At 36.1% G+C, this 17,058-nt stretch overlaps 1 protein-coding gene and 1 pseudogene across 1 annotated transcript; both read right to left on the bottom strand.

The window, feature by feature from the left end:
- Nucleotides 1–202: 202 nt before the first annotated feature.
- On the bottom strand, nucleotides 203–7,209 carry LOC113056921 (low affinity vacuolar monovalent cation/H(+) antiporter-like). The gene is made up of 20 exons (XM_026223856.1): nucleotides 7,140–7,209; nucleotides 6,079–6,234; nucleotides 5,305–5,408; nucleotides 5,059–5,167; nucleotides 4,653–4,769; nucleotides 4,499–4,560; nucleotides 4,033–4,212; nucleotides 3,679–3,864; nucleotides 3,493–3,592; nucleotides 2,897–3,038; nucleotides 2,590–2,773; nucleotides 2,348–2,447; nucleotides 2,155–2,273; nucleotides 2,021–2,058; nucleotides 1,831–1,949; nucleotides 1,598–1,743; nucleotides 1,277–1,371; nucleotides 1,103–1,181; nucleotides 912–1,020; nucleotides 203–470 (listed from the first exon to the last, which is right to left on the bottom strand). Exons 1-20 carry the CDS (start codon nucleotides 7,207–7,209, stop codon nucleotides 397–399), a joined length of 2,289 nt encoding a protein of 762 aa, XP_026079641.1. The 3' UTR covers nucleotides 203–396.
- A 1,513-nt stretch (nucleotides 7,210–8,722) lies between these two features.
- On the bottom strand, nucleotides 8,723–16,819 carry LOC113063602 (smoothened homolog; annotated as a pseudogene).
- Nucleotides 16,820–17,058: the final 239 nt, after the last annotated feature.

Here is a 17,058-nt window from a genome sequence, read left to right as displayed (position 1 = left end):
GCAAATGTCCAAAACTCACCCGTTACCTGTAACTTGTGTTCCAGTTTTGTGTTTTATTGTTGAAAAATTAATAAACTTGTTCAAACTGGTGGTTGCATTGGAGCTCTGCTATTCATACATACACAAGTTCAAGAAAAGTTCATGAATGGAATACAACATTTTTTTATTAGTTTAATTTGTAAATTTCAAAGTTTAATGAATGTAAAATATTTTTATGCATTTTCAAGTAAACACAGTGAAATCGCTCCCAGCTTCTAACCGGCTCGCAAGTAAGAGCCTGCATGCTTCACATGCTGGAAAATATTCAAAATTTTACAATATACATGTAAGACAAGAATACACAGAAACACTACAAACATGTCAACAATAAAAAAAATAAGGAAAAAGTCATTTTTCTCAACATCCAAGAGGAGCAGGTGCAAAAAAATACAAAGCCAGAAGAATAAGGTACACGACCACCAGAGCCGTTCCTGTTCAACGAAAAACAACAGTTATTAATAACTATTTTATGTAACAATGCAGCCTGAACTAACTGTACTTGCCTAAAAAAAGAAAAAATATTATATTTAATGATGCTATTAACGGTCTTAAGCACAGGAGAAATTCACAATAAACAAACTGATATACGTAGTTGATACATTATACCTTAAATTTATATTATTTTATTAGCCCACCCAAAAATGTTACGTTGTCAAACCTATATGGCTTTCCTCAATGGAATACAAAGAAGTTATTTATAGTAGAATGTCTAAGCTTTTCTTTTCATACAATGAAAGTAAATGGCAATCATGGGCTGTCAGGCAGGATTTTCAAGGCTGTTCCTTACATAAAGCTATAGTACAGTTACAGGAGGGTGTGTAAATGATGTACAAACCATTCATTAAATCAATAATACTAATAATAACACTTACCCTGGAAGTAGTCTGACTTTCCATCCATAAATATGTAGTTGACCAGAATAACACTGAAGATGCTTGCCCAGAGGTGTAAATCACTGAATATGAGAACGAATCCAACATCCTTGGGAAAAACAGAAAGAACTTGTGTCATACTGCAGAACTGAGTAACTGAAACAACTGTTATTTTTTTGAGTGTGACTTACATAAAAAGCATTGAACAAGATCAGTAGCGGTATCTGCAACATGCACACCTGAACGGCAATACAGCTCCCCACTTCCAGGCTACATGATAACAAATACCCATATTAAAGCCACATCCAGATTACATAGTGGAAACAGTGAAATGCACATCTAGTTTAACACCAAATTATTGTAACCTGAGGCTGATGTTGTTCTGAAGAGCAAACTGGATCCCATTGACTATCTCAGGAAGCTCGGGAACCATAGCCAATACAGTAACTCCAATAAAATACTGCAATATTTATAATGAGTGAATATTCTAGATTAAATACAGAGCAGGAATAGGGACTGTACATAGGAGATATTTAATTTAATTTGTAAAATAAAAATAAAATGGGAAAAACATTCATTTTATAAAATAAAATACCTTTAGAAATTATTTTATATTATATATATATATATATATATATATATATATATTATAATTTAAAAAAATAAAAAATAAAATAAAAATGTACCTGTGAGACACTGGAGTTGGAGATGATGGGTTTGATGTGCTCAGTGCTGAGATCAGCGCAAGCTGCCATCATGACTGTAGCCAATATGAGCACCACAAGAGCTCTCGCTCTAGACCAGTGAACCACCGCGCCATGGTCACTAACAACTAACACAAACAGAACAATTCATACATTCAACTAAACAACATTCAACCAGAATGGTGTAATCCAAAAGCAAATCCACTAATACGCACCATGACAGTGGGCATCACTGATGTGGATATCATAAATATGCGAATGAGTCTTAAGGGTGAAGATCAGACCAATGAGATATGCAGAAGGTAACAGGACAGAGATTGTGTACACTAAAGGCCTGAAAACAAAGACGTCATTTAGACATTTAAAAGTCTTTATGTAGTAAAACAAATGCGTTTAGATACTCACTCGATATGACTCAAAAAAAGAGGTCGGTTGTTTTCGCTCTGTAGGAAAACATCATGGCCATATATTTAACTACTGTGCTTTGCATCATTAAAATATGTTTGAATGACATGAATTTTATTAAGTAAACAACATACCAGGTCATAATGGCAGTTGTTACATAAGAAGGGCTTTGTGGTGTTACCAGGCGAGTTGTTACAGCCCTCACATATAAAGTTTCCATAAGCCTTTGAAAACAGCGTGGGAGCGAAAACACCTGTGGTCAGACAGAGGTGAAAGGTCAAATATAATTCATTCTACTTAACGCAGTGAATTGTTTAGCTCTCTCACCTCCTATTGATATAAAGAGCAGAGCTGAGCTGACTCCCGCCGACCTGCTGTTGAACCGCTGCTCTCTGTGTTTGCAGCCGCCGATGATCATACAGATGCCCTAAAACACACTCGCACAGAATGCAGCTGTTAGAGGAAATGTTAAAATGTACAATTTGTACTGTACGAGTGGCGGTTTTTAGAGAGTGTGAGGAAGCAGCAGCAGCACAGGAACACACACACACACACACACAGGCTCTCACAGGTATGAAGAGGATGCAGCCCAGCAGTGTGCCGGTCAGAGCAGATTTGACGATCTCTGCGTAGCACTTGCTTCCTGCGCGATGACCCTGCAGCAGAGCTGTGATGTAGAAGGCCATCTCCGTGATCGAGCCGAACGTGGCGTTTACTACCGCTCCCACTGCAAAGTTACTCTGTGCGGAAATACTACAGGGAAAAAAAGCTCAAAAGTTAAATTCAGCTTTCTTTTTAATCAATTATTTGAAATAATTATTAGTAAAAGGTAGTAAGAGAAGTAATATAAATTATAAAAAGGATTTTTAATGTTACCTTGCTATCCCCATCCCAATGTAGTAAGACAATGGGATAATAGAGCTCACTGCTGTGGCAAACTTTGCCTCTGAGCTCACATAATAATCCTCTTTGTCTATATAGCCGATCACCAGAGTGATAATAACCAGGGGCAACAGATCTGAATAAAGTTTTTTAAAGATCTTACCATGACAATAAGTGGTGCATATCAATAATAAAATAAAGCTAGCAAAATGTATTTATCAAAAGGTACCAATTGTACATGTTATTTATACACCCCAAAAAAAATTATAGAAGCCTTTTTACTCAGTTTCACAAGTACAAAGAAATGGCAATTTAAAAAAAAATAAATGCAAAATATCTGAAGGGGGAAAAAACTAAAAATAGTATTTACTCCAATCATTTTCGTGTACTATTTAATAAGTATATATTTATTTACTTTTTACTATGTATTATTCTTACACATCTTTTTATATTTTCATGATTATTTTCTGCTTGATTTTATCATTATTTTTTCCCACCCTGTATATTTCACAAAATGTGAATAAATCAGAAATAATAAAAAATACCATTTTATGTAAGCGAGTTTTATAAACCCCCATTATAAAGGATACTGACAGCAAACACATTGATCCCATCCACAGTAAATTTGTAGTAGTACCAGTTAAAGGCACGGTAACAGCACAGCAGAACTCTGGTCTCACAACCTTGTGGCTAAAAAATAAAAAAAAGATGAAAACATGGCAACTATTAGTACAAAACATTAAATCTACTAATGTAAAGAGCAGAATAATGCTTACTTTTTTCACAGTCCGGATTATGACCTCCTCTGGTGGCATAAGCAGGATGATGCTCAAGGTCCTGACGTTCATCTTTGACACCGGGATGGTGAAAACCAGCATCCAGGACAGGAAGATAGCCAGGAAATGAACCACAGCCAGCAGGGGGTATCCCAACACCAGCCAAACATACGTACTCAGCCGACACTAGAAAGAAAACATCAAGATATCCATTTAGGAATTCAAATTGTAGTCTTACCCCTCATTGGTCTTCAAACCAGAAACCTTCTGGTTAACAAACCTCAACTTGCTAAACCCCAAGAATGATTTACAGGCCTATCAGCTTAATAAACTGCTCAAAACTGAAAGTCTCACCCAGTAACGAGTCTGTTTTGGAGGCAGCGCAGTCAAAGGGATTTCTGTGGTGACCGCAGGAGCGGAGCGTAGCAGAGGTGTAGACTCTTTCACCTCTGAAGACTCCTTTCTCTCATCCACCTCCGGAATGGCCTCACAATGTGGGAATTTGATACAACATTTCTTCACCAGGCTGATGCTCTGAAAAAAGAATTTAAAAACGTGCAGTCAGCCGAGAGAATTCACATTCGGATTTAGAATCAGTGACACTGAAGTCTTGGAAGTCAAAATTGATTTAAACGTGGAAAACCGCAGAGTTTGGAATGAATGTCATGTGCCCTGCTGCAGGCATTAAGAGAAACTTATCTAACTAGGCTTTTCAGATCGATTCAACAGTGTGACAGAATTTAAAAAAAAAGAAAAAATACAGTACATGAATAGGCTACCGGTATACGTTTATGGAAAGTTCTGCGGATTTTTCACTTACTTTCTGTAATGCCTTTCCAAATGGCCATAAGAAATAACCTGACAGCTTCAAACAGAGCTTTCCTATCATGAAATATGATTAGAATAAATTAGAATAAAGTGCAACTGGAATGGACTATTAATAAGAACTAGTTTACAAAAGAACCCTGACATACCATATGGGATCCCAGCAATGGTGCAAAACATCAGCAGACTAACCAAGAAGTAAAATAAGGAGATCCACCAGCCAAAGAGCAACACATATATCACATTCCCAACAGAGACCAGTGATCCTAGGGAGTAAAAACATCACAGTTAACAAACACACTATAATTTAAAAGTTAAAAAATATATAAATGTATATTAAAAGTCAAAATATAAAAACCACATATATATATACACACACACATATATATATACACACACACACACACACACATACATTATATATATATATATATATATATATATATATATAGTTTACTTTGTTTTACAATTTTTTTAGCTATAGCGATGACAACACATTTTTATTTCCAGCAATTTTGGGGATTTATCTAATTTTCTCATTCAATTTTTTCTAACCTGAATGGTGTTTGATATAGTTGAGGTCAGAATAGAGCTCTTTAACTACATCAGACCTGTCTTCAATGGGTCGTTCGGTTACATGACTCTTCCATTTCCTGAAACCAAACTGGAATGCATACATACATACATAAACAAATCATTTGAAACAGTTCCTCCAGTTATTCCAAGGATTTGCACTCTCACTCTGGAAAAATCTCTGACTGTTAAAACGGGAATATTTAATAAGCGCTCATATTTACACACCCTGTAGTTGTTGGCAAGTTTATGTGCCTCCACCTCGTTTTCTGCACGGATGGTGGTTCTGATGCTCGCTTCCTGCCAGACATCATCTGTGCACCGTGAATGCCCTGAAGAAAACAAAGAACAAAATGAGAAATTATTTTTTGGAGAAAAGTCTACAGTAATTCTATGGAATAAAAAGGGTGATTGCTTGTTCTTTCAAGGGCAAATTTCATAGCTAATATTTCTTGCATTTAATTTGCACAAATAATATCTTCACACATTTTGCAGAGTATTGCAGCTGCATAATAAAAGATGCATAACAAAAATCTTAATCTCAAGCATATTTTGCTCAATTTTGGGGGGACATTATTAGAAAAGAGAAAAAAAAACTATATGATATAGTTTATGATATACTATGATATAGAACTAAATGTATATAAAACTTCTATACAGTAAATATAGAAATAGTTAGAAAGTTATTTGACTTGCTTTATATTATGATATATATTTAAAAAATGCTGTAATTTCCCAAACAGGATCCTAACCCTTTTCATTGTCATTTTTAGCTAATTTAGATACTATCAGCTATTAATATTAATTTATATTATTCTGAATAATTTGAATCAAACTAATTCAAATTATTAATAATAATAAATGTAAGTGTGTGTGTGTATGTATATTTTTTTTTACGAAATTAAACTGTATTTTTGGTTACTATATATAACCCTGAAACTTTTTTTTTTTTACTATTTTTGCACTTATGAACTAGTAGACAGGCTATAGGAAGACACTCACTCTGTGCAGAGAGGCATTTTGGAGTGTAGTGTCCAAGGTACTGGGAGGTGCAGGGGGAAGGAGTGTCTGGGATCTCAAGATATGCTCCAGCTACACACAGTCGGTCACACTGGGAGCTACAGCGGCGGCTTCTGGGGTCATGGTCCCAGAACGGCTCTAAAGGTCATACAGAGAAAGAAAGAAATGTCTCGGCAGATTTAGAGGTTTCTCATGGTCATCTGATGACTAGGTGGAGTCCCCAACCAGTCAGTCTGGAACTAACGAAAGACTCCTGATGGTCACAAGAACATCAGTTTCTCACAGAACATCAGTGAATTAACTGTGTCTTATTGCACTGCTAATTGATATCATGGCATGAGATCATCAAAAAATCTAAGCAATAAAAATAACTAAACCACAGACAACTAGTACCATATTTCAAAATAAGCCAAATGTTCCTATGAGCATGAATTAATTGTTATATTTAAAACGCTTATATATATATTTTAGAGGTCAAAGATCACAATACTAAATGATTCCAACAGAAAAAGGCACAATGTCTTTAAAACAATAAATAAAAACATCTAACTTAGATCTAACTTTTTTGCTAGATCTAAGCAATGTATTGATAATAGAAGTATGGAAAAGGCCTTTAAATTTGTGACAGATTAAAAACAAACAAATACTTAAATATTTCCTTTTTGTTTTTTTGCATATCACTTATGTTTTTAACTTTGTATTTGCAGTAGAATAAAAAAAAACATTAATCAATGCCGTTGGTAGAACCAGTGAAATCAGTCTCTCCTTACAGGTGTCACACGTTCCCAAAATCCCACTACACATCTGAGTAATTTCTTATTTGTCAGCATTCACTTAAACGAATAACTGATGTGAAAGTGTCTTTAATTTAGAGTCAAAAATTAAGAAATTAAATAATTTCTATGGATTAGGAGAATCACCGGAACCAAAACAAACAAAACAGACAAGCAAAGAAAATATATTAAAACAGTTCTCATTACTGCACAATTAGACTAAAGTCTCTTTGAGCTTCTGAATAACTTTAAGAAGATTGTAATACTCGCCTGAGCCCTCAGTGGACCGTCGCCTGCGACTCTCTACATCAGTGGACATGCTGTGTTTGGTGTGCGCCATCCTGCTACAGTCGCGCGCCACCACCACCAGCAGCTCTTCTGTAGTCAAGGCCTGTGCGCGCCACCGACGCCTGCTGTGAACGCGCTTCTTAGCACTCCCTTCATTACTTTGGAATCATTACTTTTTTTTTTCTTTTTTTTTTGTCAACTAGATTCCAGCTGAACCCACGATATACCAAGACTACTACTATTAACATTATCATTAATATAGTCATAGCAAAACAACATAAAGTGATAATATATAGATAAAAAGTAAAAATTGCAGGAGTAAAATATGAGCAATTAAAGAATTGTGAGATTAAAGATGTTATTTCCCAAAGAATATCTTTAATTTCATAATTCTGTAATTGATACAACTTTAATCTCGTTATTATATATTGGATTGGACGAAACATTTATTTAAGGTTACAACGTCAAGCCAGAAGGTGGCGACAAATTTTACTTGTCCTTACAAGTGAGTCGCTGAACCATTCACGCAATGATTCATTCGTCAACAAACGCCAGGTGTTGACAAGTCCGTCGTTTTCTACGGGCTACTTAAACATTCTTTCCGTGGGGTGTTTTTCATGTCCACATGTTGTATATGTATATGTACGTGTGTGTGTGTGTGTGTGTGTGTGTGTGTGTGTGTGTGTGTGTGTATATATATATATATATATATATATATATATACACACACACATTAAACTGGGATGTATATGTACATGTGTGTGTGTGTGTGTATATATATATATATATATATATATATATATATATATATATATATATATATATATATATATATATATATTAACAGTACAGACCAAAAGTTTGGAAACATTACTATTTTTAATTTTCATTGCTCATCAAGCCAGCATTTATTTGATCCAAAATACAGAAAAAACAGTAATATTGTGAAATATTATTACAACTTAAAATAATAGTTTTCTATTTGAATAGACTTAAAAAATGTGATGCAAAGCTGAATTTTCAGCATCATACTCCAGCCTTCAATGTCACATGTAACATCCAGTCTATCACATGATTCTTTTTTTTTTTATTATTATTATTCATCAAAGTATCCTAAAAAAGTATCACATGTTCTGAAAAAATATTAAGCAGCAGAACTGTTTCCAACTTTGACAATGAATCATCATATTAGAATGATTTCTAAAGGATCATGTGATAATGATCCTAAAAATTCAGCTTTGCATCACAGAAATAAATGATAATTTAAAGTATAATACATTTAAAAACAATTATTTTAAATTGTAATAATATATCACAATATTACATTTTTTTCTGTATTTTTGATCAAATAAATGCAGGCTTGATGAGCAGAAGAAACTTCTTTTAAAAACATTAAAAATAGTAATGTTTCCAAACTTTTGGTCTGTATATATATTATTATGTTTCTCTACAAAATAAAAAATTACTGTCACATTATTTTTATACTATACAGTAATGCTAAACATTATTTCCTTTTTTTATGCGTAATGAAAATAACCTGGAAGCATTCAACATAATCTGAATCCTTTAGGTTTCAGTACATTTTATTCATTAATGGTAGGTCAATATTAAAAATATATACAATGGAATGGCAGGAAAATAGCAAAGATCATTAACACACATGAAAATACTAAAATAAAATACTACTGATAAGGACAGACCGGCTCTTATGAGGGAATAACAGCAACGGTGATGGGAAAAAAGGATATTACTTAAGTCGCAGAGCACAAGCATCTTCATTAAACACTTTTTCTTTAAAATACATTCTTGAAGGACAGCTTCAAACTGTCAGAAAAAAAATGCTGCACAGCTGCTTTGTTTGTTAATATTGACACAGATATTAACAACGCTCTAAGAAAATTTTAAAACGAAAAATAATAAAATGCGTAAATAACCTTAACATTTGAAAATAAATTCACACCGAGAAGCAAATCCATGTGTATGAAACAAAAATCACTACAATGGGCGTAAGCAACAAAAATGTGATCTGAAGTATGTACAGTTTAAAATAATATACAATAAAACTGGTGAAAAAAAACAATAGGACTATAAAATATAAAAATAGTTTTTGTAATAGCACTGTACAGAAATAATTGTCAATGGAAACAGAATCTTACATAACCATGGCCATTTTCAACTATAGTTTTTAAACAAAAGCAATGCCCTTTATATTCTCTTTTTCTCTTTGAATGAGAGAGGTGGACTTGTTTGTAATTGCACCAGGCAATTTTTTTTACCAAGACTTTTATAAGTTCATTCTCAAGGTGTGGCCAAGAATGTTTAATTGTGAGGTTTTTCAACTGATTTAGTACAGACTGTGTTTTTTGTTTGTAAAATTTTTCATACCAAATGTAATATAATGGCCTGTAGGCCCACTATGAAAAAATGGACTATGAAGTTACTCAATATTAATTTATCCTATCCCAGTTTAATATGTAGGGGCAACTTTAAATAAGCCATCTGTACACTGTTTCATACACTGTATGTTTATTTGAGCATGTTGACACAGTATCATTGGCTCAACCAATGACATGTGTTCTGGGCACAGCTATCTCTTAGACTAACCAATGGCTGACAGGAAAACCCGTTAGAAAACAGTTAATATCCTTACCAAATTTGGACCAGATGATCATTGAGAGGAGTGAATGAAGTGACTGAACATTTTTTTGGGCTCCATTCAATATAATAACGACACTGACACAATAGTTCAACCAAAAATGAAAATTCTGTCATTTGTTACTCACCCTCATGTTGTTTTAAACCCGTAAGACGAAACACACATTAAGATATTTTTGATGAAATCCGAGAGCTTTCTGACCATCCATAGACAGCAACGCAACACCATGTTCAGGGTACAGAAAGGTAGTAAGCACATCATTAAAATAATCCATGTGGTATCAGTGTTTCAGCCTTAATTTTAGCTAAAGCTACGAGAATACTTTTTGTGTGCAAAGAAAACAAAAATAACAACTTCAACAATTATTTTATAATCTTAGGCTATGTTTACCCTAGTACATTTTAATTTTAAATCAGTAAAAAATGAAAATGATCCTTGTCAACACTGGCGTTCTCACTGCGTTTCAGAAACTATCTCTGTCTACACTACACAACCGAAAATATATGTCACATGACCATTCATGCAGGCACAACCATAAGATAGTATGGTTAATATAACTATATGATAATATAACCATAGTCTCCGTGCTTGGAGCGGTTGAATTGGGAATCTATCTACCTATATATTCATATGTGTACAACAACGAGCATGATATTTTTTACACGGCCGTCAAGGATATGCAGAGAGGATTTGGGCAACCACACCATCATTTTCAAAAGTCTCCATTTTGCTCCATTTACACTGAAACGCAACCCCAAAGTTTTCAAACTAAAACAGGATCTGCAGCATTTTCAAAATTCTCAGTTTTTGAGTAGCGTAAATGACTGACGTAACCGTAGCAAAAGTTATGCGTTTTAAATTGAAAATGCACTAGCATAAATGTAGCCTTAGGTGCTGTCAGAATATTCATTTTTGGGCAAACTATCCTTTTGAGATTAAGTTAACAATGTTGACCCAAAATTGGATTAGTGCTTTAATCTCTTGAAACCAAACTTGATAACCTTCATCAGTATCATGATCTGAAGGCAAATACCAAATTTGGTGACAGCGCCACCTACAGGTCAAGAGATTATTCGAACAAAGCAACATATTCAAATACGCGAACAGAGCAACACTGGCTCAGGTAATGGCATGTCTTCTGGATGGGTCTATCTTTTTTATTGAAAGACTGGAAAACCTGGAAAAAATATATGATTCTGTTTGGTAACTCCAGTGCTGCAGAAATTACACAATTCCTCTTTAAGCTAAGATCCCAATAATGTGGCATTTTTTAATAAAGCCCCCTTAAACACTAACCTGTTTCCAAACCAAGAAAGGGAATTATATAAATCAAAATTATGTCATATTAGCTCAGCTAGCAAACTGAACACCACATGTAGGATGTTACAAAATCCATGTTGAAGGCACAAATGTCTTTATGACTCTTTAATAATGTTTAATAAATCCAGTTCATAATTCATATTTTCATGAGAGTTCCATAAGAAAGTATTATCCTTTAGACAAGCAGAGCCAGCACAGCAGTTCAAAACCACTTCTGCTCCAAGTTCATTGTTTGGCATGAGTATCCAGCACCTTTCACTGCACAAACATCTACTAAAATTTAAAAATCTGAGTCAGCATCCAACAGCTCAGCCTCCATAAGATTTGTTCTGGAGTGTATTGGTACACCCCTCCTACCATCGGCCCGTGGCACAACTGCAGTCCTGCCAGAATCCATCGCGGAAGCCTCCTGCCCAAGGTACCGGAAAACCCCATTTGGTTGCCATGATGACTGCTGGAAGCCGCCCAAACCATCTTGCATGCTATCTCGTAGAGTCAGGGGATTAACAAGGGGAAGGTTGGAGGGTTTATTGTGTAAGTATCCCATACCACCATACCTCTCCTGATAAGGAAGAGGACACGAAGGCCTGAATTCTGGGAATGCTCCAGGTAGCATATCGCGTTCCTCCTGCTGCTGTCGCTGCTGCTCCCGAAGGTTAGCCACCAGACTCCGGTGACCTGGAAGTTTTGGGAGACGGGGGACTGAACTGGGACCAAACTCTCTTCGGTGGTAGGCAGGATTCCCTTCGTCTACTGCAGGACCTGTTGGCCGTATTTCCTTCCTTCTCTTTTTCTTCTTCTTTCTTTTCATCATTTCAGGAGAAATTTCTGCTTCAACCATCCAAAGTTTGTTTCTTTCCTCTGGAGGCGGAACTGTAGGGAAAAATGCATTCATTTTTTATAGTAAATCCTTTATTGTTATTAATATTGTTTTGTTTAATTACAAAAACAGCTACTACTGGTCACTGGTTACAGTTAACTATTGATTATATATTAATGAATTGTTATTTAAGAACTAGAGCACTAACCAGGTGTTCCAGTGGGCGTCACAGAGATATCCTGTGGTAAAATTGCCCCTCTTCTAGCCACCATCTTGGTCACATGTTGGGCCCATGCTGAAGACATTTCAATTGATGGCTCATTCAGGTCAAAGTTGATACCCGCTGTACAAATGGTTAAAAAATAGAATGTTGTTGATTTATGACTAAAATAGGGAGCAAAACACTTTTACATTTTTGACTGATTGACTAGCTTTGAGGTCATCTATGTGCTAGTGTGCTCCTAAAAATGTAGAAAATGATCTTTAGAATATATGAGGAGGTGCTTACCCACAGGTCCCTCATGAGAAACGGTGTGCATGCTGAAGGACAGCTCTTTTTCTGGATCCTTCTGCAGTTCTTTTCTCTTTGAGAATGCCTTGGCAATCATTTTACTCTTCTTAATGCGTTTCGGCTCATCATCACTTCGGCCAATGATTCTTGGATGGAGAGAAAATGGTTCACATTAGAATTTTTTATTTATTAAAACACAAAATATTACACAATCTCAATAAAAATGTATATTAAATGCATATTATGTATTACTTAACATTTTTATAAAATGTATAACATTTTTAAATTAATGAAACATATTTGTCTCTGTATGTTTGTTAGCTACCTGAACCAGGTGCGTTTCCAGATAAGGATGGTGGCCTTCGTCCAAACCCATGTGCTCATTGCGACGCCTGTGCCGAACATTGAGAAGAGGTTGATCTTCTCCACCAGCAGACTAGGTCTGTTCTTGATGGCACACTCTGGGATCGGCTTGTTAGTCTGGTGAGCAATGGTGACATTCGCCTCACATCTGTATTCAAAACCAGATTTGTTACATGACAGCATTAGTACCCCTCTACATTATCACAACCATAAAACAATATTAGGGGTGCATGGTGAATATCGGCCGATAATTTATGGGCATTTAGTCAGTAAAGCGGTTCTCAGATGGAATTTACCGCTGATTAGAGAACTGGCTTTATTGATGAGATGCGCATTAATTATCGGCCGATATTTATCGTGCACCCCTAAACAATATTTGGTGGACAAGGTAACACATGTTAGTGACACATGTCTATAAAATGCTACTTTGTCAAGAAATGCTAGATGATAGAAAAATAAAAGACTCACAGTACATATTCCCTGAAGCTTTTTTCCCACTCAGCTTGGTTGAAAAAGTCATAGAAATGGCAGCCAAACGTAATTAAAACAAAACCAAAGGCCAAGAATCCAAATATGCCTGAGACATGGGAAAAAAATGGAATTTGCTCATTCTTGTAAATCAAGTCATTGATTCACAGAATTTACATCAAAAGGTGAATAATCTCTAAAAATATTATTCGCAAGTAAACTATATTATGTATAGTGGATATCTTTATATGTAAAATGCATTGTTTGTGGAGAAGATTTACTCTATTCACATATGCACAGACACTTTTTGTGTTACATTGTTTGTGGAGAATGTTATTATATTAAAAGTATTTCTATTAAATATATGTTATAATAAAATAGCATAATATTATTGCGACAGCTGCAGTGTACTTACTGTACACCTTTATTACTGACATTTGTACTTTCATATGGGTTGTATTTTAAATGAACATTTGGGGTAGTTATCATTTTGTTCTTAATGAAAGATGTTCAAGCTGTATAATATGCAAAAAATATAAACAGGAATCTGAAACTTACCAAGCCTCAGCATTGTTTCATTGATTTTACTAGCAGCTTTTTCACTGAGCAGCCCCGGATGGTTACTTTTAATGGAAAACAATGTCATAACCCCTAGAAAACAATCAACACTGATGAAACCATGTCTTTATGCCATGTGCAACTGTCAAACAAATTTAAAATGTCTCTCTCACCTCTTATAAGGAAATAGCCGCCAACAACAAGGACCACCCCAATAGGAGCCAGAACAAACCCTGCACGGTATCTGTAGTTCTTATAGCCAACAAAGCAAATGCCACTAACCGAATCTCCATCCACCTGTGGAATATTTCATAGAGTCAAATTGAAGCACTCTGAATATGCTGATATTAACCATAAAAAAAAAAAAAACAACAACAAAAAATAAAATGACAAGTGCAGCCTCACCTCTGCAATGGCCAATATAGCAACTGTCAGAATGAAAGGAACAGACCATGTGACCAGGTGAAAATAGGATGTTTTTCCAAAGAGAGGCTGATGGGTGGTGCCCAGGGCTTTGAACGATGTGTGCCAGGCATAAGTGAGCATAACAAACCAAATGACTCCAGACATTAGCGAATAATACACAATGACGAAGATAATCACGCACGACAGCGTCTCGGTGGATCTAGAGAAAAATAAACCATGGAAAAGGGTCATTACTCATACTATTTCATTTGAAATATTCTCCTGTAAGTCATAATTATATTATTATTATTGTTCAGTCCAGTTACATTTTTGGCTATCAAATGTTCCTGACAGTCAATATTTGTAATATGCAGCATAACTCTAATTTAATGAAATCCGACCTGTGGATTTTCCACTGGTTTCATACTTACGACGGCTCTCCAAGCCGCATAGTGTCGTCGCTTTTGCACACAATTTCTTTGCGGGCTCCATCCATGAACTGAGCAAGCCATCCAATACTTCCGATAAAGAAACATGCGTTGACGTAAAAGAGGATCACAGCGGGGGTAACGGTTGGAATTCTTCCAGTCGGCGAGAAATGTGGCCTGTGGGAAATTGTAAGCAGGAATAACATCCAAAATTAAAGACTGAAGCCCAAACCTGAGCTAGATTCTGTCAGAAATACTGCACACCAGAAAGTCTTGAGACTATGAAAACCCATCTTCACCAGTTAACCTACCAGCGTAAAGAAGGTACATAGGAGAGTGATGGAGCCGAAGATGGCAATGTAGTTATGCATGTCCGAGTGCTCGTCTTCCGTGAACAGTGGATTGTTGCACTGGATCCCACAACCTTCCACATCCTTGTACCAACTTGCCTGGATTTCGGTTTTGACCAGGGGAGCCTCACACTGTCCTGAAGTGTTGAATTTGATCTTCTGGACCTCATTCTGAAAGTCACAATTTGGTCACATCGTGTGCAATCCAGACCAAACTTTTTGGGCATATGCAAATGGTTGACTTACCTGGCAACCCTTAGGGAACTGCTCCTTGTTTTCACACTTGAGGAAGTTGGGCCAGCCCCTCTCCCGCTCCACAATACTGCAAGGTTTGCGTGTAGCTTGGCACAGGTGCTGGCTGGGCAGTTCGACCTTTCCATTTTCACATTTTGGCATGTAAACGGCACACAGCAATGGTTGAATGACGGCCCAGCAGCGTGGAGCATTTCTCAACCCTGAGCACAAGCGATTGGGAGATTGTCTGAGAAAATAGTGTCTAATTCTCATTGACTGTCTGGTTAACATCTGATAGTTTATCAAAATAATATTTATAGAGTTAAATGAGGATATTTATAAAATTATCTGCATCTAGTGGATATTTAAAGCCTTGGTACAGTAGTTTTCTTTTTCGTATTTATAGGAAATGACCCATGGGCAATGGACTTTCAGGAACAATAAAGGAAACTTTGGGAATAAGGTGTGAATGGGAGAGTAAGGGGTTAAATTGCTCATTACGGGGCTGTTGTGAAAATTAAGAACATGATGGCATTGATGCAACTGTCATTTTAAAACTGTATCTTGTCATATAATTTATTATAATTAACTTTGTTTAATATGAATAACAAGATATTAAAGGCAAAAAAGTTTTTATGTTCTTTTACTCCAACCAATTTGCATTTGAACTGCATTGCAAACATGATGTGTTAAGCAATACTCAACAATACAAAACTGACATACAATAAAAAAATGTTTTATATTAAATTGATTTTATTCAGACTAACAGTTACTAAATTATTTAATTGTCTCTAAATGGGAACGTAGAAATAAAAATGCATTTATATGTATTACATAATAAAACAGTAACTTACCAGACCACATGGCTAATTTCTCATAGGCTTCCTCTTGAGTTTCTGAGTCTTCAGCCAGAATCAGAGACGTGTGCGTGTAAGGCAAAGGTGAACCAAGGCACGTATTGTATTTTAATACTTCACAAGTTGTGGATTTCTTACAAAAGTCGTTGAATATCGTTTCATTTGGGTGCAAGATGACCGCCTGGGCGATTATAGAGGTTGCTGCCCAGATCCAAAGCATCCAAAAGCCTCCAACAATGGAGCAGAGGCGCTTGGAGGACATCTTGGAGACCCAACAATGTAGCGATGTTTCATCAAATGTTTCCAAACAAACTGTCGGTCTCCTCTCGTGCGCGAAGCGCTTGAAGGTTTCAAACCAAGTCACAATTTGGATATTTCCTAGATTCGCGATTCCACATTGTCTACATGTCTTTTCGTCCGATTCCAAAGTTTTTTATGCCTCCTTTCTCTCTCACATACTATTAAAAATCTCTTCATCGTACAATCGCGGTGCGTGAAAGCTGTAAACAAAAGTTGCGGTTTAAATTCCAGCACAAAGTTTACCCCAGCTGCGGTATTCGTTACTCTAAAGTTTGAAGAAACCAAATAGCGTTCACCATCCCCCACTTTTGTGATGGAGGAAAAAATGTTGCCTTGAAGAGTATGGGACTGGGACTGTAACTTGATCCTGGGGCTGCGCGCTCCGTCCCCCTCGAGCGCGCCCCCGCGTCCCCCAGTTTACAGCAAAGCCAGTGCGAGAAATGTTATCAAAACTCATCTGCTCGTCAGACAGAGACCTGAGATCCAGTGATCCCAAAATGTCTTAGAGGAATCCGTTTTTCCCTGACTCTGGTATGCACAAGGAGGGGGTGCACATGCACACAAATAACAAAAACTTCTGTTCCCCTCCCATCCCCCTCATGCTGGGGAAAAGCAATCCATGCCAGCCTAC

Source organism: Carassius auratus, chromosome 4, assembly GCF_003368295.1.
Source record: "Carassius auratus strain Wakin chromosome 4, ASM336829v1, whole genome shotgun sequence".
NCBI classification, from domain to species: Eukaryota; Metazoa; Chordata; class Actinopteri; order Cypriniformes; family Cyprinidae; genus Carassius; species Carassius auratus.
Note: the sequence above shows the minus strand (reverse complement) of the source record. Positions and strands in the feature narration are given on the sequence as shown.